The 25,616-nt window shown below is 41.3% G+C and overlaps 1 protein-coding gene across 1 annotated transcript; it reads right to left on the bottom strand.

Moving 5' to 3' along the window:
* On the bottom strand, positions 1-25,492 carry VPS35 (VPS35 retromer complex component). Its single transcript, XM_074157896.1, has 17 exons — positions 25,412-25,492; positions 18,540-18,638; positions 17,656-17,752; positions 17,201-17,324; positions 15,206-15,388; positions 14,671-14,884; positions 13,827-13,910; positions 13,282-13,391; positions 10,104-10,200; positions 9,864-10,012; positions 9,145-9,352; positions 8,480-8,635; positions 6,231-6,353; positions 5,094-5,273; positions 2,976-3,215; positions 2,133-2,276; positions 1-908 (listed from the first exon to the last, which is right to left on the bottom strand). The coding sequence occupies exons 1-17, from the start codon at positions 25,412-25,414 to the stop codon at positions 729-731; spliced, it is 2,391 nt and encodes a 796-aa protein (XP_074013997.1). The 5' UTR covers positions 25,415-25,492; the 3' UTR covers positions 1-728.
* Between the last annotated feature and the right edge of the window lie 124 nt (positions 25,493-25,616).

The raw sequence follows: 25,616 nt of genomic DNA, 5'->3' as shown, positions 1-25,616 counted from the left end.
CAGGTGTTAATAGCAACTTTATTGTTTCACTGGTGCAAAATCATGATACTGAATAAACTTGTGTAACGCATTTTCCCCTAAATTTACAGTAATGAAGGTTATACATATCTATATAGATTGCAATTTCTCTATTTTTATACTATTTGGAACAAAATTATCTTGATAAATATGCCCTGTGCACAGTACTGGCCCTCACTGAATGTCACAGAGCCTTAATATGCAAAATATAACTTCTGTTTTTGAACATGGTACTTTAAAACTCTCGAAACATGCATTAATATATTCTAGTTTTTTAGGGAAAAATATTACACTTAGTCTTAACTGGCATTAAAAGAAAAGCACAAGCAGAATCTGACATACAATAATCCCAAAAATCTGATGCTCTGTAAAGATCAGACACAGTTTCAGGTGACACTCACCGCCAGTTTAGAACTCTAGTGCTACAGAAGCAACAGTGAACAGACAGAACAGAAAACAGAACCGGAAGAGCCCTACCATGTCACATGGATTCCAAAGAAAGTTTCAGCCATGCTAACTGATGAAACCTGTAGTTGCTGGTCCAACCTTTCAAATTTGTTAAGAGTATTCAACACAAGTGTTTGAAGTGCCAGACTGAACACATGAATGTTAACTTGACATTTCTGAAAGGCACAACCTATGAATCTATCTTTAAAAAAAACAAACATACGGTATGTAAGTGGAAAGAAAGTAGTACAGTGTGTATCTTCCTAAAGAACAAGACCTTCATAAATTGGCCCCTCAGATTCTGGTGATTCCCTCCTCAGACGCAAGTGTTCCAGTGTGTTGTGAAAGTGTTTGTTAATTTGTTCTGTTTCTTCAGTAGACTCAAGGTTTGGGAGATCTTCTCTTATCTTCTGTATAAGCTGATTCAAAACCTGAATTGTCACCTACAGGAGAAACAAAATAGAAATCATCAACAAGCCCTCCGTATAAGTGCACAATCAGTTTTAACAGACTACTTAGAAATCCTGGTAAGGCTGTACACAGACAAATTGTTGGAGACTGCCTTCTCTTGCTCCTCGTAGGATTATTTTGATTTCAGAGTTTTGTGGAAGTTCCCCTTCATCCCAGTAAATGTGAAGAACGGAAATCATTAACCTGATAGCATTGTAACTTTTACCACAGCATTTCTCTCCAGTTCATTCAACACAAATTTTAAAAGCTTTAAACAAATAAAGCACATAATCAGATTGTCCATGTACTCTTAACATAATCTGTTTCTTCTAGAAGTCAGTCAGGATGGCAATATCAGATTTGAAGTTTTTCTTAATAACCAAGTCATTACCTAGGAAAGTAGAGCTGCCTGTTCTGCCAAGCCCAGCACTATGCAGAACACCACAGCACAACACACACTGCAGACCACCACTGTGTCCAGAGAATGTTCTTAGATCTGCCAAATGCTTGAAATTCAAAGTTTTACTGTCATCTCCATTAGATACAGCATCTTTTATACTAGAGCACTACTATAGTGGGATGCCAGTTCAGTTGCTGGCAAGTCAGCAAATCCCTAAAATCTCTTCAGACATTCTCTCAGAACTACAGGGTATTCTTTAATATCTGCTCTCAATCAAACGATGACATCAGATGGGATGTGGATCTCTTCTTGACCAAGCAGCTTTTTCAAACTGGTTAAATTTACTAGTTATCTACTGATGGAAAATGTATGAGGTAACTGCTATGTCAGATGTTAGATGCAGAATTTAAGCTAGTCCATGAGATGCCATATCTATTTCTTGAAATTAAAGCTTCTACCAACCATTTGTGGTGCACTCAGTGACCTTGACCAGCTGTAAGATTTTTCTTTCCCTTATGTACATATTAAGTTAGGTACCTCTAACGTTAGGATCTTACTACTTTCTCATCTAAGTCCTAGTCAGTTTTGATCTAGTAAATATTTCAGGTATCCAAGTCTCACAATATTTAAGTTTTATCTGCAACTTTACTAGCATATCAAGAATTGACTACTCTGTTGTTACCACCAGAACTTGTGCCTCTCCTGAGATGCTACAGAGCAAGTTGAAGAGACATGATTTAGTGCATAAGTGAGTGAAGAGCTTAAAGAAATGCTCTTTAAAAAAATGATGCAATAGAGAGAACACATTTCCACTCACCGCCTCATTTTCCTTTTCATAAAAATAGATATATCTATTCAGAATTTCTATGAAAAGTTGGACTTGCAGAGAAGGGTCCATGCACTGATTTGCTATCTTCAAAGCCTTCTTTAGGCATTCCATCACTCTTTTTCCTCCATGAAGCTAGAAGGAAAAAAAAAAGTTATAAGAAATAAAAGAACCTTAGGGAGCTCTAGTATCTCTTTCCTTAGCACATGTACAGCATTACCTGGGGGTCTACCACAGAAACACAGAACCACACAAACTGTGCAGAATAAGCTGCCATTGAAAACTTACCTTTCCTGACTGCTACCAGTTTTATAAGTTTCCTGTTAAATCAGGCAATAACGTGAACAATTGTTGAAAGCCTTTAATTATGAGATTAATGAACTCAATATGTACACTAAGGCATACTTTGAGAAACAGTTTTCAAACATAGCTCTTCATAATTACAACAATTTATGTGACAAGCCCTGAAGAACACAGAAATTTTACCTTTCACTTCAACAACTTGTATCTTGAATTTGAAATTTAGCAGTTCAGATGCAAACACAGCTACTATAATAAACACATGTAAAGTGCCAACTGTTCTTTGAGAGCCAGTCTTAAGCTATTTGACACTCAAGCTTGTGTGGCACTACCACCCTTAAACTTGAGATTTCTCCACTTTATTTATGCAGATGACACTGCAGTGAGATTTAGAAGCTTCATATATTAGAATACATTCCAACCAAATCTACATCATTAAGTGATATATCCACTTTAGAAGTGCCTCCAGAAGAAAGGCAGAACTATGTTACTGAGGCAGAATGCGTTATGCTGCTGCTGCTGCTTTACTCTTACCTCCTCTCCATTCTTGTCAGTATTTCGGCCAGACCAGAACAGATGGGCACAAGTGCTCACAGCCCGGCATTGGTCTGGCTTCTTAAGGAGCTTAGAGGCTGCCAGAGCACACTGAGTCCTCAAAGGCTCATGGTTCTCCTCACTGAAGCACTTCATCCTCTCAAATGTCCCAATTATCAAGGTGATTGCAGCCAGCTGTGCTTTTGAATCACTGATTTCATCTTCATATAGAGAGAAGGCCTAGTCAAGAGAGAAGGCAAGACTTTTAATCACTGCTTTAGAACACATCAGAAAAAAACCCAACAAATCACACCTGCACTTTCCTGGCAGGAAAGTGTCCAGTTGGGGGTACTGGTGGATGAAAAGCTGGACTTGGGCTGACAATGTGCGCTCACAGCTGAGGCCATCCATATCCTGGCCGCATCAAAAGAAGCATGGCCAGCAGGTCAAGGGAGGTGATTCTGCCCCTCTACTCCACTTTGGTGAGACCTCACCTGGAGTACTGCATCCAGCTCTGGGGCCTCCTACATAAGGCAGCCATGGACCTGTTGGAGGGGGTCCAAAGGAGGGCCACAAAAATGATCAGAGGGCTGGAGCACCTCCCCTGTGAGGACAGGCTGGGAGAGTTGGGGTTGTTCATCCTGGAGAAAAGGCAGCTCCAGGGAGACCTTACTGCAGTCTTTCAGTACTTAAAGGGGTGCCTACAGAAAAGGAGGAGACAAACTTTTCAGCAGGGCTTGTTACAATAGGACAAGGGGTAATGGCTCTAAACTAAATGAGGGTAGATTAAGACTAGATATAAGGAAGACTCTTTTTTTTTTTTTTTTTTTTTTTTTTTTTTACACAAGGGTGGTGAAACACTGGCCCAGGTTGCCCAGAGAGGTGGTAGATGCCCCATCCCTGGAAACATTCAAGGTCAGGTTGGACAGGGCTCTGAGGAACCTGATCTAGTTGAAGATATCCTGGCTTGTTGCAGCAGGGTTTGGACTAGCTGATCTTTAAAGGTCCTTTCCAACCCAAACGATTCTATGATTTACATTTGTTGACAACTTCAGGCAGGAAAAAAGATCCTTCACTGAGAGTGTCAAAATCAACTTAAATCCACAGACTCGAAATAAGTCTTGCAAGAAATACTTCTTCCTTAAGTGGTCATAGTAAACAAATGTGACCCTACATAATATCTGAAGACTGAGTTTTTCCTCATTTCAAGCATCTTTTCAAATAAGGAACTTCAGTAGCAGAACTAGTCCACGAAGAGGATTTGTTCTTTGAGATGTACAAAACAGTACACGCAGAAGTTAAGCAGTAGGTCAGTGACCACAGAGAAGGTAAGAAAAGTGCTTGCATTGCTGCTACGTGGATGAAGAGCCTTGAGAGAAGACGTAAGACTAAAAATCTTGAACCATCTCTCTAACAGAAGGTACATAATTGTCATGCTGGTGTCATCTTCAGACTTGTGCTACAGTGACAACCAATACAGTGAGGAAAGCCTGAGGTTATCAGCGCCTCAGTTTAAGAACATGCATTAGTGGCATTATTAGAGGAAAGATTAGGACAAAGCTTGCAATGTAGATAACAAATACATTGGTTATTTATCTGATTGGGAGGATGAGAAGGTTTTTGCAACAAGTAAGGCTTGAGACCAAGTTACAGGTTTAAGTGGATTTTCAGAGTAGTTCATAATAGGTTTCAATACAAGGATTTTAATTAGCAAAGCCCAGCACGGCAGTTGTGAACACTGCAAATTTTAAATACTTCAAGTGCTTGTGGTCAGGGCAATGCCAGCTACGGAACAGGAGCTGGGAGACAGTCTTAGAAGCAGTGAAAGAGCATTTTATGTTGAGAAAGCTACACTCCTCAAGTGAGCCAACTAGACAAGTAGGAGGCAGCGTTGCAACATACCACATGTTGTCAGACTGAGTATTCAAATCAGTAGCAATGCAGCTTAATTCCACAGCAGCCTGGGAAGCAAGAATGAAGATGAGGAGTTTCTACCTAGTAGCATTAGCTGTCAATCGTTTCAGATGTTTTAATCACACTGGATGGTTCAATGTTCAAGAAACCTACCCAAGCCAGATTTAAGGTAGCACAGAGCAGTGACTATAATTGAACACTCACCTGGGACATGAATTCATAGGCCACAGTTTCATGATTCTCAAAGCCAATCTCTCCTGCAGCCAGTGCTCCTTGTAGGAAGAGCCGGAGAGGCAGCTCCGCCAGTTCAGCTTTGATCAGAGCACTGATGGTCTGATGAGCAAACGAGAAGATCTTCTGGCACTTCTTTTCCCATTTGTCATCCTAGAGAAGAGGAACTAGTTAAAGCTTGAACAAGACCATTGCTATAAGGAAAAGACACTCTGAATTGTAGTAAGACCTGTTAAGTGCTCTGGTAAGTCTGTTTTCTTCTGCCTACCACTCCAGCCACTTATTTACTGAGTAGTAGCGAGTGCCCTAGCAGTATTGTGTTGACCTCCGTGGGTCTTCACAAAGTATTTCTTCCATTTACAGAAATGTCACAGCCATTTTTCCTACCAGTTCGTAGAAACCTTCCCCAGAAGTCTACACTGAGTTGCAGTTACCACAGCTATGCTTAGAACATAAACGAGCAAAAGCCTAATTAGTTAAGTGAAGAAAAATTCTATTCAGCCATTCCCTGGAGCATCAGTCAGAAGTGGAAGAGAGTTTTAAAACATTCGCTTTGAAGAGTGTTTTAACAAACAGCATTTTAACTTATTTCCCCACAATATGGGAAAATACATGTTAAAGCTAACTCTCTCAACCAGGAAGCATTAAAGGGCCAAAATGGATTAGTGTTTTAGTGTGCACTTTTGCAGCTATGTGTAAGTTAACCTGCAAGGAAGCACTTGCTTTTAGAAACTTTAAAATAGCATAGCTACAGATGAAGTTGATGAATTTCAATATTCAGATTTAAGTGAGTTTCATGCCATCGTTTGCAGTGTCATAGTCCTCCAGTCTCCATGTAAAATACACATAATCCGTCACCTTCATGAATAAACACAACTAGCCAATTTCTACTTCACTATTCCTCAAGTGCTGAGGTAATTTAATACGAATTGATAAAAATCCTCCTTAAAATAGAAAGCATTCACACCCCAAGTAAAAATCTGCCTTGGACAAAAAAAGCCTAGCATTCTGTATCAAGCATACTGTAGCATACTGTAGCCAGAAAAAAACGCATTTTTTAGAAAGCCGAAGAGAAGCAAGTGTACAAGAGTTACTTAGAGGTCAACTTACCACTTTGGAGTTCTCTTTGTAGCGAAAAGCAAGCTGGTATGCAGCAAAAACCAGTGGTGGCAGTGTAAAACGAATACGCTGGTTCCCACCTGCACCAAAGTGTTTCCGAGCAGTGTTCAGGATCTAAAACAGAAGCACTGTTAAGCTTAACAATTCTTAAGAGGTATGTTATTTCCATCTATAACTTAATCTGTACTCTGTGGAACAAGAGCACCAGAAAGACAGACATGGTGTTAGCGATAGATAAAACACAGTATTTTGGGGGGGACTACATACAAGTTGCTTTACTTGAATTAAATTTGTGCAGTATCTGTAGCTTTTTTAGTGTGGTATCTGTCTAAGCTTTTCCTACAGCTGCTTAATAAGTGTTAGGCAACATTTGCTGTACTATGTGAACTGCAGATACAGTTTGCATTGTGCAGCGAGATGGAAGTTGCCTGCACTTGCGTTTAATAATGACATCGGATACATTCTGTCCTCATCTCAATGAAAGCTACAAAAATCGCTATTCTTTCTTACAGTAGTCTGTAAGAAAGTAAAAGAAAGAGCAAAGTTTCATGAAACTAAACACTTAAGTCACTAAGGCTTGTCATACTCAGAGAAAGACTATAGGGCCACGTTCTGGTACTCACATCTGCAGCTTTTGCCATTTTTTTCCAGGCTTTAGATTTTTCATTATGCCTATTAATAACAGTTTTTTCTTTTTTATTTTCTCAGATTTTTTTTATTAAAATCTGCACATACCTATCACCCTTGTTCTAAATCTGCAGAAACGGAGTAAGGAGCTCTACTTGCTTGTACTGTTAGCTTCTCCCCTTCCCCTTATTTTGGGATTATTTCTATTTATTGATATAGTTAGTCACGTATTCTCATAACCAAAAATCTCGGGAATAGCAAGAACTCCAAGTATCAGAAAAGAAATTAATTTGTTCCAAGCAAGCTAAACACTAAATTTGTTGTTCATAATAACCTGACTCTCTTTCAAAGGGGACAAAACCCAGACATGCCATATTTCACATTAAAATTTCCGAAACCAAGTTGCAGAAAATTACTACTAGAGATCAGAGTTAAAAAGTGGTTTTTGTTTAAGTCCCATTACCGCTTTGAAACAAGCACTAGAAGTGAAGCTCAGTGTCTAACTCTTCATACACTTTTAGATTACACATAGAATTTGTGTAAATAATATGAATAAGTAGAAATCTGTCATCACCCATTATACACTGTATCAACATACACTGTAATGCACTGAGGTGTTTGAATTTGCATTTCAGATCTCTTCCATACAGAAAGCATAATTAAAAATGAGAGACTATCAAAGAGCTGTCAAAATCCCAGCATCAGATTTTTTGCCTACTGTTCCTGTAATTTAAGAACATCTGATGCAAGGATTCTTGATGCTCATCAAGAAGCTATCAAGCATTTTTACCAAAAGGTATTAAATAGCTCACAGAATTCTATCCAAAAGGTAATTTTACAAGTCCTATGATGGCATTTAGAGGTGGTCGCTCTGATGAAAGCTAAGCATTGCTAGATGAGAAAGAGGACCGCCTCATGCTCAGAAGCTTTGCAAAAACAGCTTTATCTCTAGCTATGCAAAGTCTTTGGGGGGTGAAAATACATCAATTCCCTTAGTGCAAGCATCCCTTTGAGGGAAGCTTCGTTCTCTATTAACAAAAAAGTAGTTATCTTTAATTTTCTTATATGAATATGGTACTTGCTAGCTGCAATTAAACCGTAAGTTCTTGAAATAAACGAGGACCTGGCTGACCTTCTTGCCTTCCTCCAGCAATATTCAGAAATAACACAGTCAATGAAGAGCAGGTCCTGAAAAACAACTGTCTTCGTACAGGCCTTGAAGTTATGCTTCTCCCCATTAGAGAAGCTGCAAAGCTCTATATCTCAAGCAAGAAATTTTTATACAAGATTTTAAACTCAAGCTAAGTGAATGTCACTATTGTTGTGCATAGCTTCTACGGGATTATGGTGGCCTATTCTGTTTATATGGTATGACATTGCTGCAACTTAAGAGAGTTCAAAACAGAGGCAGCCAACCGTATTTCAGGCACACTAACTGTATCTTCTCAGCTCAGTCCTGAGCTCTCAACTACAGACGTCATACATAATGTTTTGTACTGAGTTTATAGTGCCAGAGCAGTGCTGCCCCAGCTACACTGAACCCTTGTACAGTAAATAACGCAAGAACTGGCAATTCAGAGAGCACAAACATTCAGAAGCACCAATCTCCATACCAGATACTGTTGGTCAGGGTCATCTGAACGCAAAAGATGAATAAATCTTCCCACAAGGCTCTGCTCATCAGCAAAGTCCTCAGGGTCAGGATCTTCAGCAGGCTGATCTGGTTGATCCTGGATCAGCGTGGATACCAAATTCATGATAGCATCAACCTGTTAAAGGCAACATAAGCTCTGTTTAAACCAGAGTAGTCTGTGAGCATAAGTTTCCGGTTGCCGTCAACATCTTTACAGCTGTTTGTTGTGCTGACAAAGCACGAGGGAAGTCTATTAGTTGGTGATGCTTTAGGACATATTTGCCTTACTCCCCGAAGGGTGCCTCTTAGCAGGAGTGGGACAGCATAGCAGTACAGAGGAAATTCAGATTCCAAAAGTATTATCCAGCCTTCTCTAGGTAATGGGCCGAGTTTTAAGGGGATTCAGGGTCTTGCTCAAACCTAACAGAAGCAGTCTCTAAGATAAGGTTAGGTAAAACGTGCAAAGACAAGATACTTAAGAACATGGGTGAGAATTATTAAATGGGATAAAGCCTGTGCTAATAAGATGGGGAGCTAGGGACATGCAGGTAGGAAAAATAGACTTCCTGCACGAAGTCACTTAGTACATAAAGTCTTCAAACAGTAGTTTAGATACCGAGAATTTCCACTTAACTCATGTCATACCTGCTCTTGGGACACGATTTCTGTGTTATAATCCAATACATTGCTAAGCACGTAACAACTCATACTCTTCCTGGACTCGTAATCAAAGTATTCAAAGAGTGGGTGGAAGTGTTTTAGTTTCAGAACTGTCAGGATATTGTTGTAAGTATCAACGGGGATTTTCAAAAGTCTAGTCAGCTCCTTTGAAACAGCACTGCTTGTTGCAATACTAAAAGAAAATATATGCAAAGACACAATTAATCAATAGTTCACACACACAGACAGATTTAAAGTTTGCCTCAATACCAATCCTGATGTAATCACAACATCTAAGGACCTTGCTGCTAGGGGGATAGATCAAAACAAGCCATATCTTGCTCTTTAGGATGTAGAGTGGAAACAGCACATTTTGAGTTGCTGGTAGCAGAAGCAGAGACTGTGGCTGCAAACTCAGCAAGAGAAGAACTCTAGAGTGCTGTAAGGAATGAATAGGTAATGACTACACACAGCTCGGCACATTGTGTAGCTGTACAGCTATGCAGTAGGATTTACGGACGGGTGAGCAAGTCCTGGTTAGTCAGTAGTTTATCATGATCCTCTATAGCTTGGCCCAAAAGCAGTAATCTTACACATCCAAAGCACGCGTCTCTGCTATCTTGCCAAATGTGGTGAAATGCAGAAGTCAAGATTTCAGAGTGTTAATTGCCATTCCAGAGAAAATCCAAGAGACATTTACTTACTGTTCCAGATTAAGTTTATTGAATATTTCCACAGTTGTCTCCAACACCTTATCAACATAGTCAACGCGGTCCGGGTAGCATTTCATAGCCAAGTTAATGAGAGAAACTTGCAAAGATACCACATCCTCTGAGGGCATGTCCTGGCGAGACTGAAATTTAAGACAGCACTGAGTTGATAAAAAAAGCACATAACTTTGCAAAAAAACCCCAAAAAACTCCATGCAGGAATACCCAGCATACCTGTATAACAGTAGCAACCTGCTGTGAAAAGATGTCAAACAGTTTGATATCTGCTGGGATACCAGGTCCATCTTCACGATGTGCAAACAAAGCTAACCTGATAACAAATAAAAGGAAAGCAGTATGGTCAGCATAGTCTTTCCACTCCTCAGATACAGGCCAGAAAGAGATACTGGCAGAAAAACCAAGTCCTTTAAGTGCATTCACAAGCTCTATCACAAGCAAAAAAAGAAATCAATGGAAAACAGAACCCTTAAAAGCAACTAAGCCTGGTAAATATCTGTCCTGCAAAAGAGTGCTGATAGAGATGGCAAGATGAAGAAAGAACAAGAAGGACGTTTCATAATCCATATTCTTCACCCAGCGGCAAATGTTGTGATCTTTCCAGCAGAGAAAAAGGTATAGAGTGGGCTGATGGAAGAGCAAATATCTTGTATCTATTCAGTGATATCATTCAAGTTAGACATTCAGTAGCATTCTCTGCAAAACAGTCTCCAGACAAAAACACAAGAAAAATACTGTCTTTACTACACTTTGTCTCCAAACTAAGACAGACCAACAAGTTTGGGACTTGCCCTGTTTGCAAAGAGCAAAATACAAAGCAAATTTGAAATGGAAAATAACAGGGTTTTTGGGAGAAAAAAAAAACAAAGCAAGAGATTGCTATCCAGATGTTGTAGAGCTATCTCTATCTGTAACAGGAGAAAGTCATGCCAACCACCATTTCTGCAGAAATCAGATACAAGACAAAAAGCATCGCTACAGGAAGGTCAGCACTTTAACGAAGCTGCAGCTTAAAAAGCTCAGCATTACTATCTTTGCTTTCTAATTTGTTAAAGGATTATTCTATTGTGAATTAGAGAAAGACCTACAAAAATATTCAGGAAAAGGCACCCAATTAAATTTTTTTAAGTTATTTCTTACACGATTTCTAAACTTTGATTCTGAAGGAACTTTGGGTCTGAAACAGAGGCAGGTAAGAAAATGCTGAGGTGCCAAAAAACTTCACTGCCAGGAAAAACAGCCACTGAACTACTCTTATGTTTCATTAGGGTGGTAACAAACACACTTTCTAAAGCCAGGGACAATCACTGCCTTTTCTCAAAGCGACAAGGCAGCTTTTCTTGGCAACAGCTCAGAGGGCAGGGCCAGCATGCTACAAAGTATGATCATGTTGCAGACAGATGGCAGCATAATTAAAAGCTACAAATGGTTTAGTAAGTCAAGAAAGATCCCAAAGCAGCAAGGCTATTTGCAGAAACCTTCCTTTTACAGGAAAGCCCCATAGGAATAGGGACTAAAGCTTCACAAGTTTCCTCAGCAGTTGCTGGCGTTCAGTTTCAATTACCCCAGGCCAGCTGAAATGAAGATGAAAAATGCAACAGGCATTACCCGTATGGGGCAGATTCACATTTTAACTACACCATACTGAAATGCACAGCAATTGCTCCTAACAACTCCAATCCAAACACAAGAGCAACATCTTCCCTAAATTCAGGGATCCCGAGAACCAAACCCCTCATTCTCCAACATTTGCAGTAACATTACAGTCAAAAGCACAAGTGGCCATACTACAAAGCAGACAATCATCACACCGCCACCTATAGCCAAATGAGAAGGCTCAGGAAGACACTATTAGTGGCCCAACAAAATGCAGTAGCAATAAGTTTATGAAGGCAGCACGTTCACTGCTAGTCAGTTGCTTACTGTTGTTTGTTACAGTAAGAATAGAAAACTTACTGTAGAAGTAATACCAAAGCTGTTTAAGTCCTCTAAGCAGACATGACAACAAAAGTAACACGAAGGAAAGCCTTCTTGCAAGAATTACATTGCTATACGCTAATGTAAGAACCTAGCAAAAGATCCTGTGACCTCTGAAATAGTCTCAAGATAGACAGTCTCAGAAATTAGATCATTATAGGCAATGCTTCTTGGGGTTTTGGTTTTTTTAATGTGAGTTCCTTTTGGGGTGGTCTTTTGTTGGTTTGGTTTTGTTGTTGTTGTTGGTTTTTGGGTTTTTTTTTGTTGTTTTGTTGTTTTTTTAAAGCTAACAAAATTATGAAAAATCTCAGCCAAAGCAGGAAGTTACAGGAAATCCATGCATTCCTGTGAACATCTCTGGATGAAGGCAGAGCTGCTCCCCTGCAACACTGGAAAATACTCCAATAAGACTAAAGTCCTGAACAAATAGATCTGATGTAACCTGGAGAAAACAAACTGCAGATTTGTTAAGTAAAAAGTTCGAGATCCTAAGTTATACCAGTCATGCGTAATACACATGCTCCATCTCCAGGCATTAGACAAGATGAATAAATAGAGCTGGAAAACCCTACTCAATCACCGCTGAATGCCAGTGGGACTCAAGATCCCTACGGTAACTGAAGTCCATAAATTGGTACATGGACCAGATACACATATGCTTGAGTATAAACACAAGGACAAGGCTTTTTTTGAGGCTTCAAAAGCTATGTAAGTGCACTTCCTCTCTACACTAAGAAACTACACATACTCACTCATAATCCCTGTTCTTTTCAAGATACAAATCAAAACTTCAGTTCCAATTTCTCCTCCATATTTGAATTCAGTGCAAGGAGCTTTAACCAGTACCTCCACAGGAAAAACATGCTTTTAGGAGAACAGGCAGAAAGCTAACAGTAAACTAAGAACTAAGGTGGTAGTTCCATTTCTTACTAGCTCTTTTCTGAAGAGATATATCTTATGTTCTTTGATCAAAATTGCAAGGTAAAGCAATCCTTTACCCTAATCCAAATGTATCCTTGACACATGATTAGCCTCTAGGATCTTCCAAGTTTTCAAGAAGTACCTATGATCAATACAGTTGTCAAAGCATATGGCTGTCTGAACTGCTGCCACTTTAGTTCAGAAACATGAAATCAGTCAGTGCTGAATGGGTTGTTTCCTGGCTTAATCCATTTACAAGTTTTAATCAGTCCTTAAAGCGGGTTTCATTGGAAGCTGTAAAAGCAGAGTCCAGAGAGCGGAAGCTATAGAAATAATACTCTTCACAGCCTTAATTACAGCTGCTAGAAAGACACAGAAATAGAGAAGTTAAACCATATCAAAATTTGAAAGCTTTCAAATGCTAGAGTAATTATCATCTGCTTGTGCACAACACAAACTTAATTTTGAGCCAATTTCCACCCCCTTGGTCACTCACCTGTCAATTAAAGCAATAATTATATTTTTCACATTCACATTTTGGTGCAGCTCAGCACAGGCTCTGAGAAATGGGTTCAGGGTTTGGAGGTGAAATTCATCTGGGAAAACCTGAAGTTTCAGATCAACAGTCATCAAGTTATAAACTGAATTCGCCCATCGTTACACAGCAGTACAATGCAACAGAGTCATTCTAAAGCAGATAGCCACATAGTCCCCCAAGCTGACCTTGGCTGGGTAAAAGCATGAAGCAAAAGATATTAGACAAAGGGGTAACTTGAGGGCCCAGCTATCTATTACAATTCATGCTGCAGGCAATGCTGCTCAGATGCTTACAAGCTTCTGCAACAGAAGGAGCATAATATGTATTCATCTCCACTCTGCCCATCTGGGAAAAAATAATGTGTGACAAGCCGCTACGTAGGAGTCGCAGTGATGAAGTTTTCCAGTTCGTGAGGAAGAGGTGAAAGTAGTATGAATCTGACTAAAGAATAGGAGTAAATGTCCCTGTGCCCCATCACTGCAACTGAATTTAAGCAAGCTCACCTGTATGATGCACTCCATGAGGTACTCCTGAGCTAAAGCATCTCTACAGTTTACAACTTGCTCCAATATTCCAGGCAGAACAATCTGGAATAGGAAAAAAAAAAAAAAAGTCTTGCAGTGATTTTTACAATTACTTTAAGTTTATATTCATACATATGCATTTAATCCAAGCACAGCAGTATTTCTAACATTTCTCAGCTTATTCTTTACATAAAGGCTTTCTGATAAGAAGTTCCAGTTTTCAGCAGTTCCATCCTTCAGAGAAAAATCTACTCTCTCAGACATCTGTCCCTTTTGTACATTATACAATCTGTAAGCTTTGATATATTAAGTCAGTGCTACTAGCTTTGCTGGCACATACCACTACTCAGGGTTTCAGCAGTACTGCTCAAAATCGTTTTCAGCAGCTTTATAGTAGAACTTACAAGGGACAGACTTCTAAATAATATAATTGCTTGACTATAATTTCATGCAATAACAGTTCTCTTGAATGCTTTGAGAAGCATAGCTTCATTTAACTCATGAAGTCTATCACAGAATGCTGAATGTGTACACATCCCTTAAACAAACTCATTATTCTATAATTAAAATGGGAATCGGGAAGGAAAGTTTTAAGACTTGTCAACATTACAGACAAGCTTATAGGAAAATTGCATGAGTTATGCCCTTAGTCGCACAACACATTACTCAGGTTCATTAGCATTCAGAACTTCTCCTCAGGTGAAGAGCTCTAGAACCACCAGGATTACTGAACTTTCAGAATAGTGTAACGCTTCAAGCTGCACCTCAACCAAACTGGTTTCATTTGGAAGTAGTAGTCAGAAAGGTTGGAGAGACATCCCACCTGCTTGTATCGCTCCACATTAACACCTTCCAACTGACTGAGGCGAACCAGGTTTGTTCCTACTAGGATTCTCAGCTCCTGCCTCTCTCGCTCCCTTTTCTCTCTGTCCCGACTATGGCCCTGGTGTTGCATTCGCACCCAAAGTTTGTTCATCTCAGCAAAGTTCAGCAGCACAAAATCCATCGAATCACTGATGTCTCCAGTTGTTTCTTCACTGCAATTGAGAACAGATTAGGAACAGGAAAAGTTTGTCAGAGGTACTCATCCTTCCATCCACTGCGAACATCCAATTTTTAAGGCGGCAAGAGGGTGGGGAAGCATGTGGTGGGATATCTGGGTTCGTATGAAAGGTTCACATCCTCGCTCATGAGAAACCTTAGTTCTGAAAGGGAATTCTTAATGGACAAACACCTGTCAAATTTATAGAGTTCCAACATATCTATTTCTCTCAAACCTGAAGAAAGCCATACAGAAAATTCCAATATGTTCTGTTAAAAACAGTATTTTTTTTAAAGTTATAGCCCATCTTTCTTACTCTGCTTGCTCGCCTTCATCTGGTAAGATATTCCTGGTACACTGCAGGAGATAGTTCCTAAGAAAGAGGCCTCTAAGAGGATGCTGTACTCCACGGCACATCTCCACCAGGTCTTTCAAAATATCTTTCCTGGACTGTGGAAATGACTTGACATAGACAACACCTACTGTTATCAGGAGATACCTGCAAAAGGCACAGAATCAAACGATAAATTGTAAAATAACAATATCACACTTAAAGGCAACAACTCCTTTCTTCCACCCTAGCAGTATTACCAAAGCACAGAAAGCAATAAAGTATCTTCTAGCCCTCATAATTTCGGATTTCAACTTTCAGGATTTCATAATTTTGGAGTCAGCTTTCAACTCTCTACTCTCCTCTGCTACAGAGCACAGCGAGTCTGAACAGCCACTTGACCTCATTACAACGCTTTATACATTGAACATGTAAATACTCAGCGTGCACAGAGTTCCAAATGCTCTCAGTGCTTGTCTATACTTCCAGCACCCCACTAAGCTGGAAAACAGCTCCGGTACGTATAGGTAAGTAATCTATTATGGTGAAGCAGTTAAAAGCCTCTTTCATACTGTGGGCTAGCAGGACAGGTGTTACGCTCTTCAGAAATCCCCAGGCCTGTACTCATTCCTTCAGCATCTCTACATTAAGCAACAGATAGAAGGAACGCGCAAGATGCAAAGGGCTGGAGCACCTCTCCTATGAGGACAGGCTGAGAGAGCTGGGGTTGTTCAGCCCAGAGAAGAGAAGGCTCCGGGGAGACCTCATAGCAGCCTTCCAATATCTGAAGGGAGCCTACAGGAGAGCCGGAGAGGGACTCTTTGTCAGGAGATGTAGTGACAGGACAAGGGGTAATGGTTTTAAACAGGAAGAGGGGAGATTTAGATTAGATATTAGGAAGAAATTCTTTACTGTGAGGGTGGTGAAGCACTGGAACAGGTTGCCCAGGGAAGTTGTGGATGCCCCATCCCTGGAAGTGTTCAAGGACAGGCTGGATGGGGCTTTGAGCAACCTGGTCTGGTGGGAGGTGTCCCTGCCCATGGCAGGGGGGTTGGAACTCGATGATCTTTAAGGTCCCTTCCAACTCTAACCATCCTATGACTTATGCTCCAGTAGAATTGGACTCCAGCTTAAGGGAACAAACATATAATGCTCAGAACCTTCACCTTCGAAGCCACAACCCTCTCTGCACGCTTCTCTGCTTCATGCACGGATGTGCACAGAAAGCACCAAAAGTGTCCATCAAGGAGAATTAGAGTCTCCATCAAGCAGAAAAACAACTCAGCTATGCAGAGGGGTAAAGACATTGTGGTAGTCATTAGCCAAACCCCAGAAAGTGCATAAGGATGCACCTGGTGTTTCCAAAGCCTCTTCCTGGCATGAACATAAGGTCAGGAATTAAGAACTGCAGTACCAAGCAAAATCTGAGTCCTAGGTCTGAATATCTAGACCCACTCCAGCTCAACAGTCACATATTTTAAGATAAGCCTTCCACTATCATGTCTAGCATGCTAACACATAGCAAAAAAGCATATTCAGAAACACAAAACTTTTAAGAGCTAAGATAGATAAATTTTCAGCTTCCTTCTTACACTTCTTACTCTTCAAAGAGCCATATGCTTATGAAGCACCTACTGTGTGTGTGGATCTAAACCTAGATCCTCAGGCACAAGTCCATTAACAGGTAATGGAAAAAGTTAGTGATTGTGAAAGTCAATCTCACTGATCAGAATGTGGTACCCAACACATTGGCAGGAGGAACTGATCTTCTGCAGCTGCACTCTTGGCCTAAATCTCAGAAGTCTCATAGCAATCCACTCTCAAGATACGCAGAAATACTATTCACCACCACAAACTGAATTCTTGCTGTCAAGCAAGAATGCAGAGTCAATCATTATCTGAACCCTGAGTCTGTCTACTATATCCCCCCAAAAAAAAGAAAACCCAACCAAAACCAAACATTAACATATACACACTTACAGTCTTGGAATGATATTTCCAGCATACTGTACTAGCTCATAAAGGTCTGCCACCTTCCTTCCTTTGGCAAATTCATCTGTCAGGTAGACTTCCAAGTAGTGTAGTTCATCAGAAATTGCCATATCTTTTTCTCTTAGTTAAGGATTTCAAGCCAGAATGTCGACAACAGATTAACATAGTAATTTGCTCATTCACACCAAGGAGGAAAGGTGCTGTACCAAATACAGTCATGCCTAAGTAGCTAGAACTTCTGAAACAATAATCACAATTTGGATAAATACACACTGCGTTCTTAACTGTATATTCACCCACAACAATCCGGATAACTAAATACTGAAGGGAAAAGTGCTAGTAAATATCTGAGAGCGAGGAGATGCCATTGTACAAAAAAGCGCAGATGAATATTTCATTCCAAATTCAGCATTTCAAGCATTCGTTTCCTCTTCAAAGGATACAGAGCTCATAATAGCTCTTTGGAGATAACATAGAAGTCCGCAGCTCACCAAGCATGTTGGAAGCATGTTTCAGAGCATCCATGAGCTTGTTTTTGTCCTTTAAAGGAAGAAAGGGAGAACAATCTGTAAGAAATAATACTAGGCAATTGCAGTATTTTAGAAAGCTGCGCTTTTAGCTTTAAAAAGCACACAAAGATTAAGTAAACATGAGGCAAGCAATAACTGTGATTAAATCAATGTTATTGATTTATTATTATTGATTATTTAGTATGTAGCTTGTACTACGTTGCCCATCCTAATTTCAAGATAAAGACCTCTGCACAACCCTAGCCAATGGTGTTTTCCAGTCACAGAAGAATTCATGCATTAGTCTACAATTAATCACTACAAAATTTATCCTGTGCAGCAGGTAATTCATTAGCAGCCTGTCCCGGTTTGAAGACGAAACCACAACATAGCCTCACGATCTGTGGTTCATGCCAAGAAAAGACTACATGGAAAAAACCCAACAGCGTGTTCAACATAAACAAGAAGAGTTTCTTATCATATCGTTCCATATAAAATGATTTTAGGCAATTACCTTCTGATATCAAATGGCAGGCTCATTCTCAGTTTAGCTTTACTTAAATGCAAGCACATAAATTATAAAGCTACACCTTTATAATTTATCTTGTCAAATACTAGAGCAAAATCAGGAAGACATATTCAACGAATACTCAATGCTCACTCTCGTTGAGTAGCCACTCTCATTTATTTGCAAAGCCTCTGCCAGAAAGATACATAAAGGGTTAACTTTCCTCGCATCACTAGAGACAAGTATTGATTTACTGTTTTAGTCCTAGCAGACAAGAAGCTTCATTGCATTTTAGAAGTCACATTCTCACCAAGCATCTCTTCATCTGGAAAGACTGCACCTTCACAGCCTGAATAGCTTCGTCCAGGAGTTTTTCCTGCTCATCCTGAGGAGATTGCTGTGTTGTTGGCTGGAAGAAAACAACAGAATGCAATTATTTTTATGAAGCTGTTTATGACTTGATTCAAACTGGTTTAGAACAAGGTGCAAGTGACACTGCAGCGTGACCACTCAAGAGCTGTCAGATACATGATATTTAAGGGAGAAAGTTTCCAGTACTCTGCAAAAACCTGAGGGCAGGGAGGAGATAGGCTGTGGGTAGCCTGTGAGTACCATTGCTTCTTGGAGCACAAAGCCACAGGGGACAGAACAGGGTCAACTTTTCCCTTCTAACAAGTAGGGGTCAAGAACCTAGTGCAGGTATCCAGCAAGAAAAAGCTTCAAGAGAACGCCAGGCATCACTATGCTGAGAGGAAGCATTGTTACTTCCCTCCACTTCAAAGCAATGCCCAGAGCACACACACTGCAACTGTACAGATGCTTTCCTGTACTCACAAGTTCTCAATTAACTGCTGAGCCACACAACTCTATTAAAGGCAAGTTTAAGATAAGCAAAGGATAAAGTACAGTTAGTGCTTTCCGGAAGGTAGAAGTGACTTGCAAAAAGCAATATAAAACTGAAGAGAAGCAACAACTCTTCATGTCCCCTGTTTGTCCCAGTGACACTCTTACCTCTCCTCAAAGAGGAAAAGTCCAGGCCTTCATGATCCTTTTTCCAAGGATCATACTGAATTTTCTTATAATATTGATTAAATTCATTGCTTACAGCTTAGGCTTCCCCCCAATGCAGCTGTAATAGACCTTCTCCTACTGCAGCTGCTCCCTGCTGTCTACCAGACCGATAAGATTATTTTCTATGACTGTCTTTATGTTATCCTCGAAGATGTCCGAATCTACTTAGGTCCCTAATACTCTCCCCACCTGCAACCAGCCTTCTTTCCTAACACCTTACAAGGAAACACCACCATCCAACTATTGTTTAAGCCCATTCTTCAACATCTCATTAAAGCTTCACAGCCTCCCCTAATCTTGCTCTTTGTTTTCAGACGGTCTCTCTGAAATAATGACAGAGATGAAAGTACTGAGGTGTCCCAATCACATCTTCTCTAGTCTTGACAAATACCACGTACAGAGTAATTCGCACAGCACGGTTCTCCAAGACTGCAGCTTCAGTAATTTCTCAACTATTAGTTTAGTGATGGCTTCTGCCAGTGTTAGGTTGATGGTTGGACTCTATGACCTGAAAGGTCCCTTCCAACCTAGACAATTATATGATTCTGTTCTTACTTGTTCTCCTCATCCACTGTGTTCAGAAGGTTCCTAGTCTCCTCTTTAACTACTGTTTTCTCCCATATTTAATTGGATTCTTGTTCTGCAATTGTTATCTCCCTAATAAGAGTCACAGACAGTATCTCCCCACTATCATTTTCCACATACAGAAAACAGACAGTGCCATGCAATATTCTTCTTGCCTTGATCATGCCCAAATAGGCAGTGAATCTCTACCCTTGAAGGCTTTCAATCACCCAGCTACACAAAAAGAAGGGTGACAATCCTGCTTCAAGTAGGAGGTTACATGAAATAAAGTTCCTTCCAACCATCACTTCTATGACTCAACGTGCCTCAGTAATATTCAGATCATTCACAATAACTAATTAACAAGTCTATTTTGTCAACAGAAAAAAAAAAAATCTACCTCTTCTAATTAGAGTAACTGCACCTCTAACAAAGCTCTCTCCATAATTAATCACATAAAGTGCAGGTCTTCAAAAAGCAATTTAAGCATAAGGTGAAAGTGGTATCCATGGCTAGATGCCCCTATTTCCCAGGAAATTCAATAGAAAACCTCCAACTGTGAAACAAGTACATTCTGCCAACAGAACCTTTGCTGTAACAGCTAAGCTTTATTTATTCCATGACAGATCAGACTTTCAAGGAGCAGAAAGTGACAGCGCTGGGACTAGCGTGCAACAATCAATATCAAAACATCATGTAACAGACTTGCTGAATTATGCCTATGCCAGCACATTTGTCACACCCTGCAGTCCCCTGAACCCACAGTAGCGCTTTAAAGTAGATATATCACTACTGAGCTGAACACCATATGCTCTATCCACATCAGACACCTCTATATTAAAGCACAGTGGAGTAACGTTAATGCTAACCACAACTTCCTAAGCCCCATTTCTCCTAATGGGCATTAAGCTTACACAGCTACCAGTCCTGCTTTTCCATCCCCAGTTGTTCACGGGGCCACATAGTGCTGGAAGAGCTGTTTAGGCTGCAAAGCAATTAATAAGCTAGAAGACTAGCCCAGCTGATTAATAGTTTACCATTCACCCTACAACCACATAAAACCTTGCAAGCAAGGCTGTAAAAAGAAGGCCTTTTGACAGCAACATCAAGTTAAAGCATTTATTGAAACACATAATATTTGCTACAGCCCTAAGACGTGGTTGGCAGACCGCACATGCATCAGTTTACTTACTTTTGGGGTAAAAGCCACCAGTTAAAGCATAATGGCTACTATGAGTTTGAAACTACACTTCAGATCATACTGGATCTGCCGGACCTAGCTTTCCCATTTATAATGAAAAAGAGTCTGCTCTACATCAAATTCTGTCTGCGTCAACAGGAGACATGGACAGTATTTCCATTTCTGCTCTAAATTTGAGCAGCAAGGTCCCACACCATACTCAACTCTGGGATTGTCGTAAGTATGTGACTGAATTCATCGACAGCAGCATTTCCATGCTAGCACAATAGATTGACTTTTTTCTTCTGTATCTCCTGAAGATTAAGAGTAAAATTCCATTCATCTGTTCTGATTTGAAGACCGAGAAGGCGATTGGTCTAAATAAAGATGTCTTTACTACAAGGGTACTGCACTTCATGTCTAAAGAAAAGCCAACCTCAGCATTTCAGTCGCACAGGCAATGAGATAACCTACCACTGATTGTCACAAGCACACAACTGAACCAGCACAGAACAACTTCCCGCTCTTTCTTACTTTTCCATTTTCAAATTCTGAATATTTATCCCCTTACCCTTTTCTTTCTACTTCAGAAAGCAAGCTACTTTCAGCTTCAGAACCACACAGCATTTCCACACGTAACTTGCTTATTATCGAGTGACACAAAAAAAAAAAAAAAAATCACATCAAAATACACGCATCCTCACACATATGCCTGACATTTGAGGAAGTTGTAGCAAAAAGCAACTGAAGTAAAGAGAACATAGAGCAAAAGCCTACCAATGACAGTTTGCAGAGCACACACCAAACCAGAAACCAGTTCTTCTGTCAGGTACAATGCAGAATAAAGCTGTCTATGTTCTGTATCTTCCACTTCAAATTAGGTACCTAATAATACAAGATGGTATTTTCAAGTGGCGTTTTATCAAAAATGCAACTGCACCGTGGAGTCCTCTGTCAATCTATAAACAAGAATCTTGAATGAAAGCTTCTGAAGTGGAAGATCTTTGACACTGGAGAAAAGCAGCAGTACTCTGTAACCAAGGCACAGAACGTCCTGCCTTGTCAAGAGCATGTACAATAAGGTATAAAATCCTGCATGAACACAAGGTAAGCAATTACACAGCCATTTGGGCTCAAGAAATCCTCATCCCTACCGCCATTAGATACGCTGCAGATGTTGAAGAAAAAAGGAGAGCTGATGCGAACACAGTTTTCTGCTTACTTGTTCCCTAACCTTCTTTTCTCCGAAGCCACAAGGAAGCAAGTAAGCAGTGAAGAAGGGACAGAACTGCTTCTTTCAGATACACTATCAGTTTCTGTACAAGAGACCAGAGGCTTTTTCTGCCTTTGAAAAAAAGGACTATCATAAGTTACCGCGTGCAAGTTATGGAAGTCCCAACACACAGCAGAGCTGGCTTTTGGTGTGGGTTTTTTTCTTTGTTTGTTTCAGGCTTTGATTCTGTGTTTGTTTTGTGGTTTGTTTGTTTGTTTGTTGTGTTTTGTTGTTGGTTTTTTGTTTGGGTTTTTTTAATACAGGCTAGTGAACTGTAAGTTGCCTTGGAAAATAAGAATTTGCATTAAACCTCGAACTAGCTTGGAAGAAGTCTGCTGCCTGGCTGACCAGAGTGGGTATTACAAGTTATCCTGCAGGTAACAATTAGAAAAGAATTATCACAGCAGCACACACTATTCTGGACTATCCTCATAATAGCAACTTGCCTATCCTCATAATAGCAACTGTTCTTGAACATATAAAGTAAACATTACACATATTGTGTATGATTTACTTATTTCCTAACACTCATCTCCATGAGAAGACTTCGTAAGATTCATACTTAGTTTCATACTTAAGACTTAGCTGCACTCCGGAGATGGTTATTATTTTGGGTAAGCGCGCTGACTAGATAAGATGCTCATCCCACTCAAAAATCTGCTAAATTGCTCAAGAGCAAGAATTACATAGCATTGAAATACAGAGTTCAAGGCAAGCTTGTGGAGCCTACAAACCACATGTATTCTGGTGATACAGGTATCTTAAGCTGGATGCAGAGCACAAATACTACAAAGTAGAAGGTTTCGCTTCTGTTCCATTCCGAAGTGCATTTTCATCTAATCTCCAAATGATTAAGGACTTTTCTTTAGATAACTGATGTGCTTACAGACTATCCTGCACGTGACTTTTCCTTCTGTTTGCTCACATACTTGTGTTTGGAACCACAACGAACGAGATTTACCCAAGGAGGTTTTTCTGCCTCCTCCTAGTTGGATGTTATTAGGACTACCTGCCAGGCAGTCACAACTGACACATTTAAAATGAAGGCTACCCAAGACAGAAGATGGGTTAGCTACAGAAGCTGACCAGGACAACAACTACAGATAAAGCCTGAGTGCACACAATGGGTTGCTGTTAAAGTCATTGAGCTGCTTGGGATTAACAAAAATGCAGAAGCACTGAATACCATATAGGAAGTATTATTCTGCAACACTGAAGGCAACTCCAGAAATTCTATTATATCTCACAGTATAGGAGCTTGAAGATGAACCAAAGAAAAGAAAACATTTTCCACATTTAAACTGGTACTGGCACAGGAAGCCACAAAATATTAACAAGAATCAAGGGGCTGGACTTCTTATTCAGGGAACCATCAAGAACAGTAGTGACAGGACAAGGGGTAATGGTTTTAAACAGGAAGAGGGGAGATTTAGATTAGATATTAGGAAGAAATTCTTTACTGTGAGGGTGGTGAAGCACTGGAACAGGTTGCCCAGGGAAGTTGTGGATGCCCCATCCCTGGAAGTGTTCAAGGCCAGGCTGGATGGGGCTTTGAGCAGCCTGGTCTGGTGGGAGGTGTCCCTGCCCATGGCAGGGGGGTTGGAACTCGATGATCTTTAAGGTCCCTTCCAACTCTAACCATTCTATGATTCTATAAAGTCAGTCCTATTAACGGTACTTAAACATCCAGCTTCAAAGTTTAAGCCAAGCTTAGCATAAGAAATGGCAGTAGAGCTTAACTGGGTAGAGGAGATGTTCGTATGTTTAACATCTATAAACACCTGTAAGTTTGTTTTTCCTGAATCACCTGATATCGGCTACTCTTAGAAAGAGGACATGAGACAGACAGGTCTCAGGCCAGTTCCCATGGAAGTGACAGGCAGAGGAAAGTTGTGTCATTCTTGAATTAATGACTACCACAAAGTACGTGGGGGGCAAAGACTGCTATCTATATAGTAGATTTAGCATTTCTCATCACCCAATTAAGTATTTTTCCATTCATCTTTCAAGTAATATTACAGGTTTTGCTCCCACACAGACCTCTACAGAATATAGTATTAAACTTACACCAACATAAACATCGCTTTAAAAAGAAAGTCTGTCTCAAGACAGAGGAACCGTGCAATCCCTGCGTTATAACACGTTATTTTTTGCCTCACTGTCTAGATCCTGTTAGTACTGTTTATACTCCACACTCAGGCTAATCAACACACCGTGATGGTTATAGCAAGCGCCGCTTAAAATTCTATTGAATGTTAAATACCACAGAAAACAGACTAAACAGACTTTTCAGTTTTACTTGGAAACTTGACTCTCCCTTGTTTTTATCAAATAAGAGCTATTTCCATGCTGAAATCTCAGGTTTGCCTCTCTTAATAAAACACCAACGTTTGTTCCAAAACATCCCTAACCAAGCCAGGCCCCACCAACGCACAGCCCCCCCACCCTCCCGCCTGCAGGAAGAGAAAGGCGGGTGACCGGGTGAGCCCGAAACAGCCGCCCTGGAGGGTGGGGAACAACCCACCCCCCAACTGCGGGACAGGACACAGGCACAGCGCCGGGAGCCACAGGAGCTCGGGTCTGATGACAGGAGCAGCAGGCTAAAACACACGGAATTCTGACCGCAAGTGCGGCAGCCCTTCCCTAACAAAAACGCCTGCCCCCCCCCCCCCCCCGCACACTCGCTTCAGCCCAGCGACCTGCACTGAGCGGGGCAGCCGCGGGCCGCCCTCACCACAGGGCGAACCGTTACCAGGGGCACAGCGGGCCCAGCCCTCACCTCAGCCCCACCCGGGACAGGCGGCGGCCTCCGGACCGCGGCTCCCGGGCCCCCCTTACCCCGCCAGGCCCGCACCCCCCGCCAGCCGAGCGCGGCCGCTGACGGCGCTCCCGAGCGGCAGCGAGCACGACACTCCCCCCCCCCCCTCAACACACACACACCCGGCCGGGCCTGCCGCTGGGCCACCGGCGGGCGCGGGCCGGACCCCTCCAACCCACACACAGGAGGCCGGTGCCGGCTCCCCCGGGCCGCACCCCGCAGCGCCCGCCGGCCCCGCCCGCCCTGCAGCGGCCCGGCCGCCCCGCGGCCCCTCACCATGGTCGCGCCGCCACAAGCCGCCCCCACCAGCAACGCCCCGCAGCGCCGCGCACCGTCATGTGACTGCGCCGCCCGCGCCGCCCCGCCCCGGCCACCGCCCTGCGGCCTTCCCATTGGTCCGCTCCGAGGAAGTGGCCCTCTGCAGGCCGATTGGCGCCGGAGGGCGATGATTGGCGGCGGAGCCGGCCAGTCGGCTGCGGGA

The sequence above is a fragment of the Numenius arquata genome, chromosome 13 (genome assembly GCF_964106895.1).
Source record: "Numenius arquata chromosome 13, bNumArq3.hap1.1, whole genome shotgun sequence".
Taxonomy (NCBI): Eukaryota; Metazoa; Chordata; class Aves; order Charadriiformes; family Scolopacidae; genus Numenius; species Numenius arquata.
The sequence above is the reverse complement of the archived record's forward strand: the minus strand, read 5'-3'. Positions and strand labels throughout refer to the sequence as shown.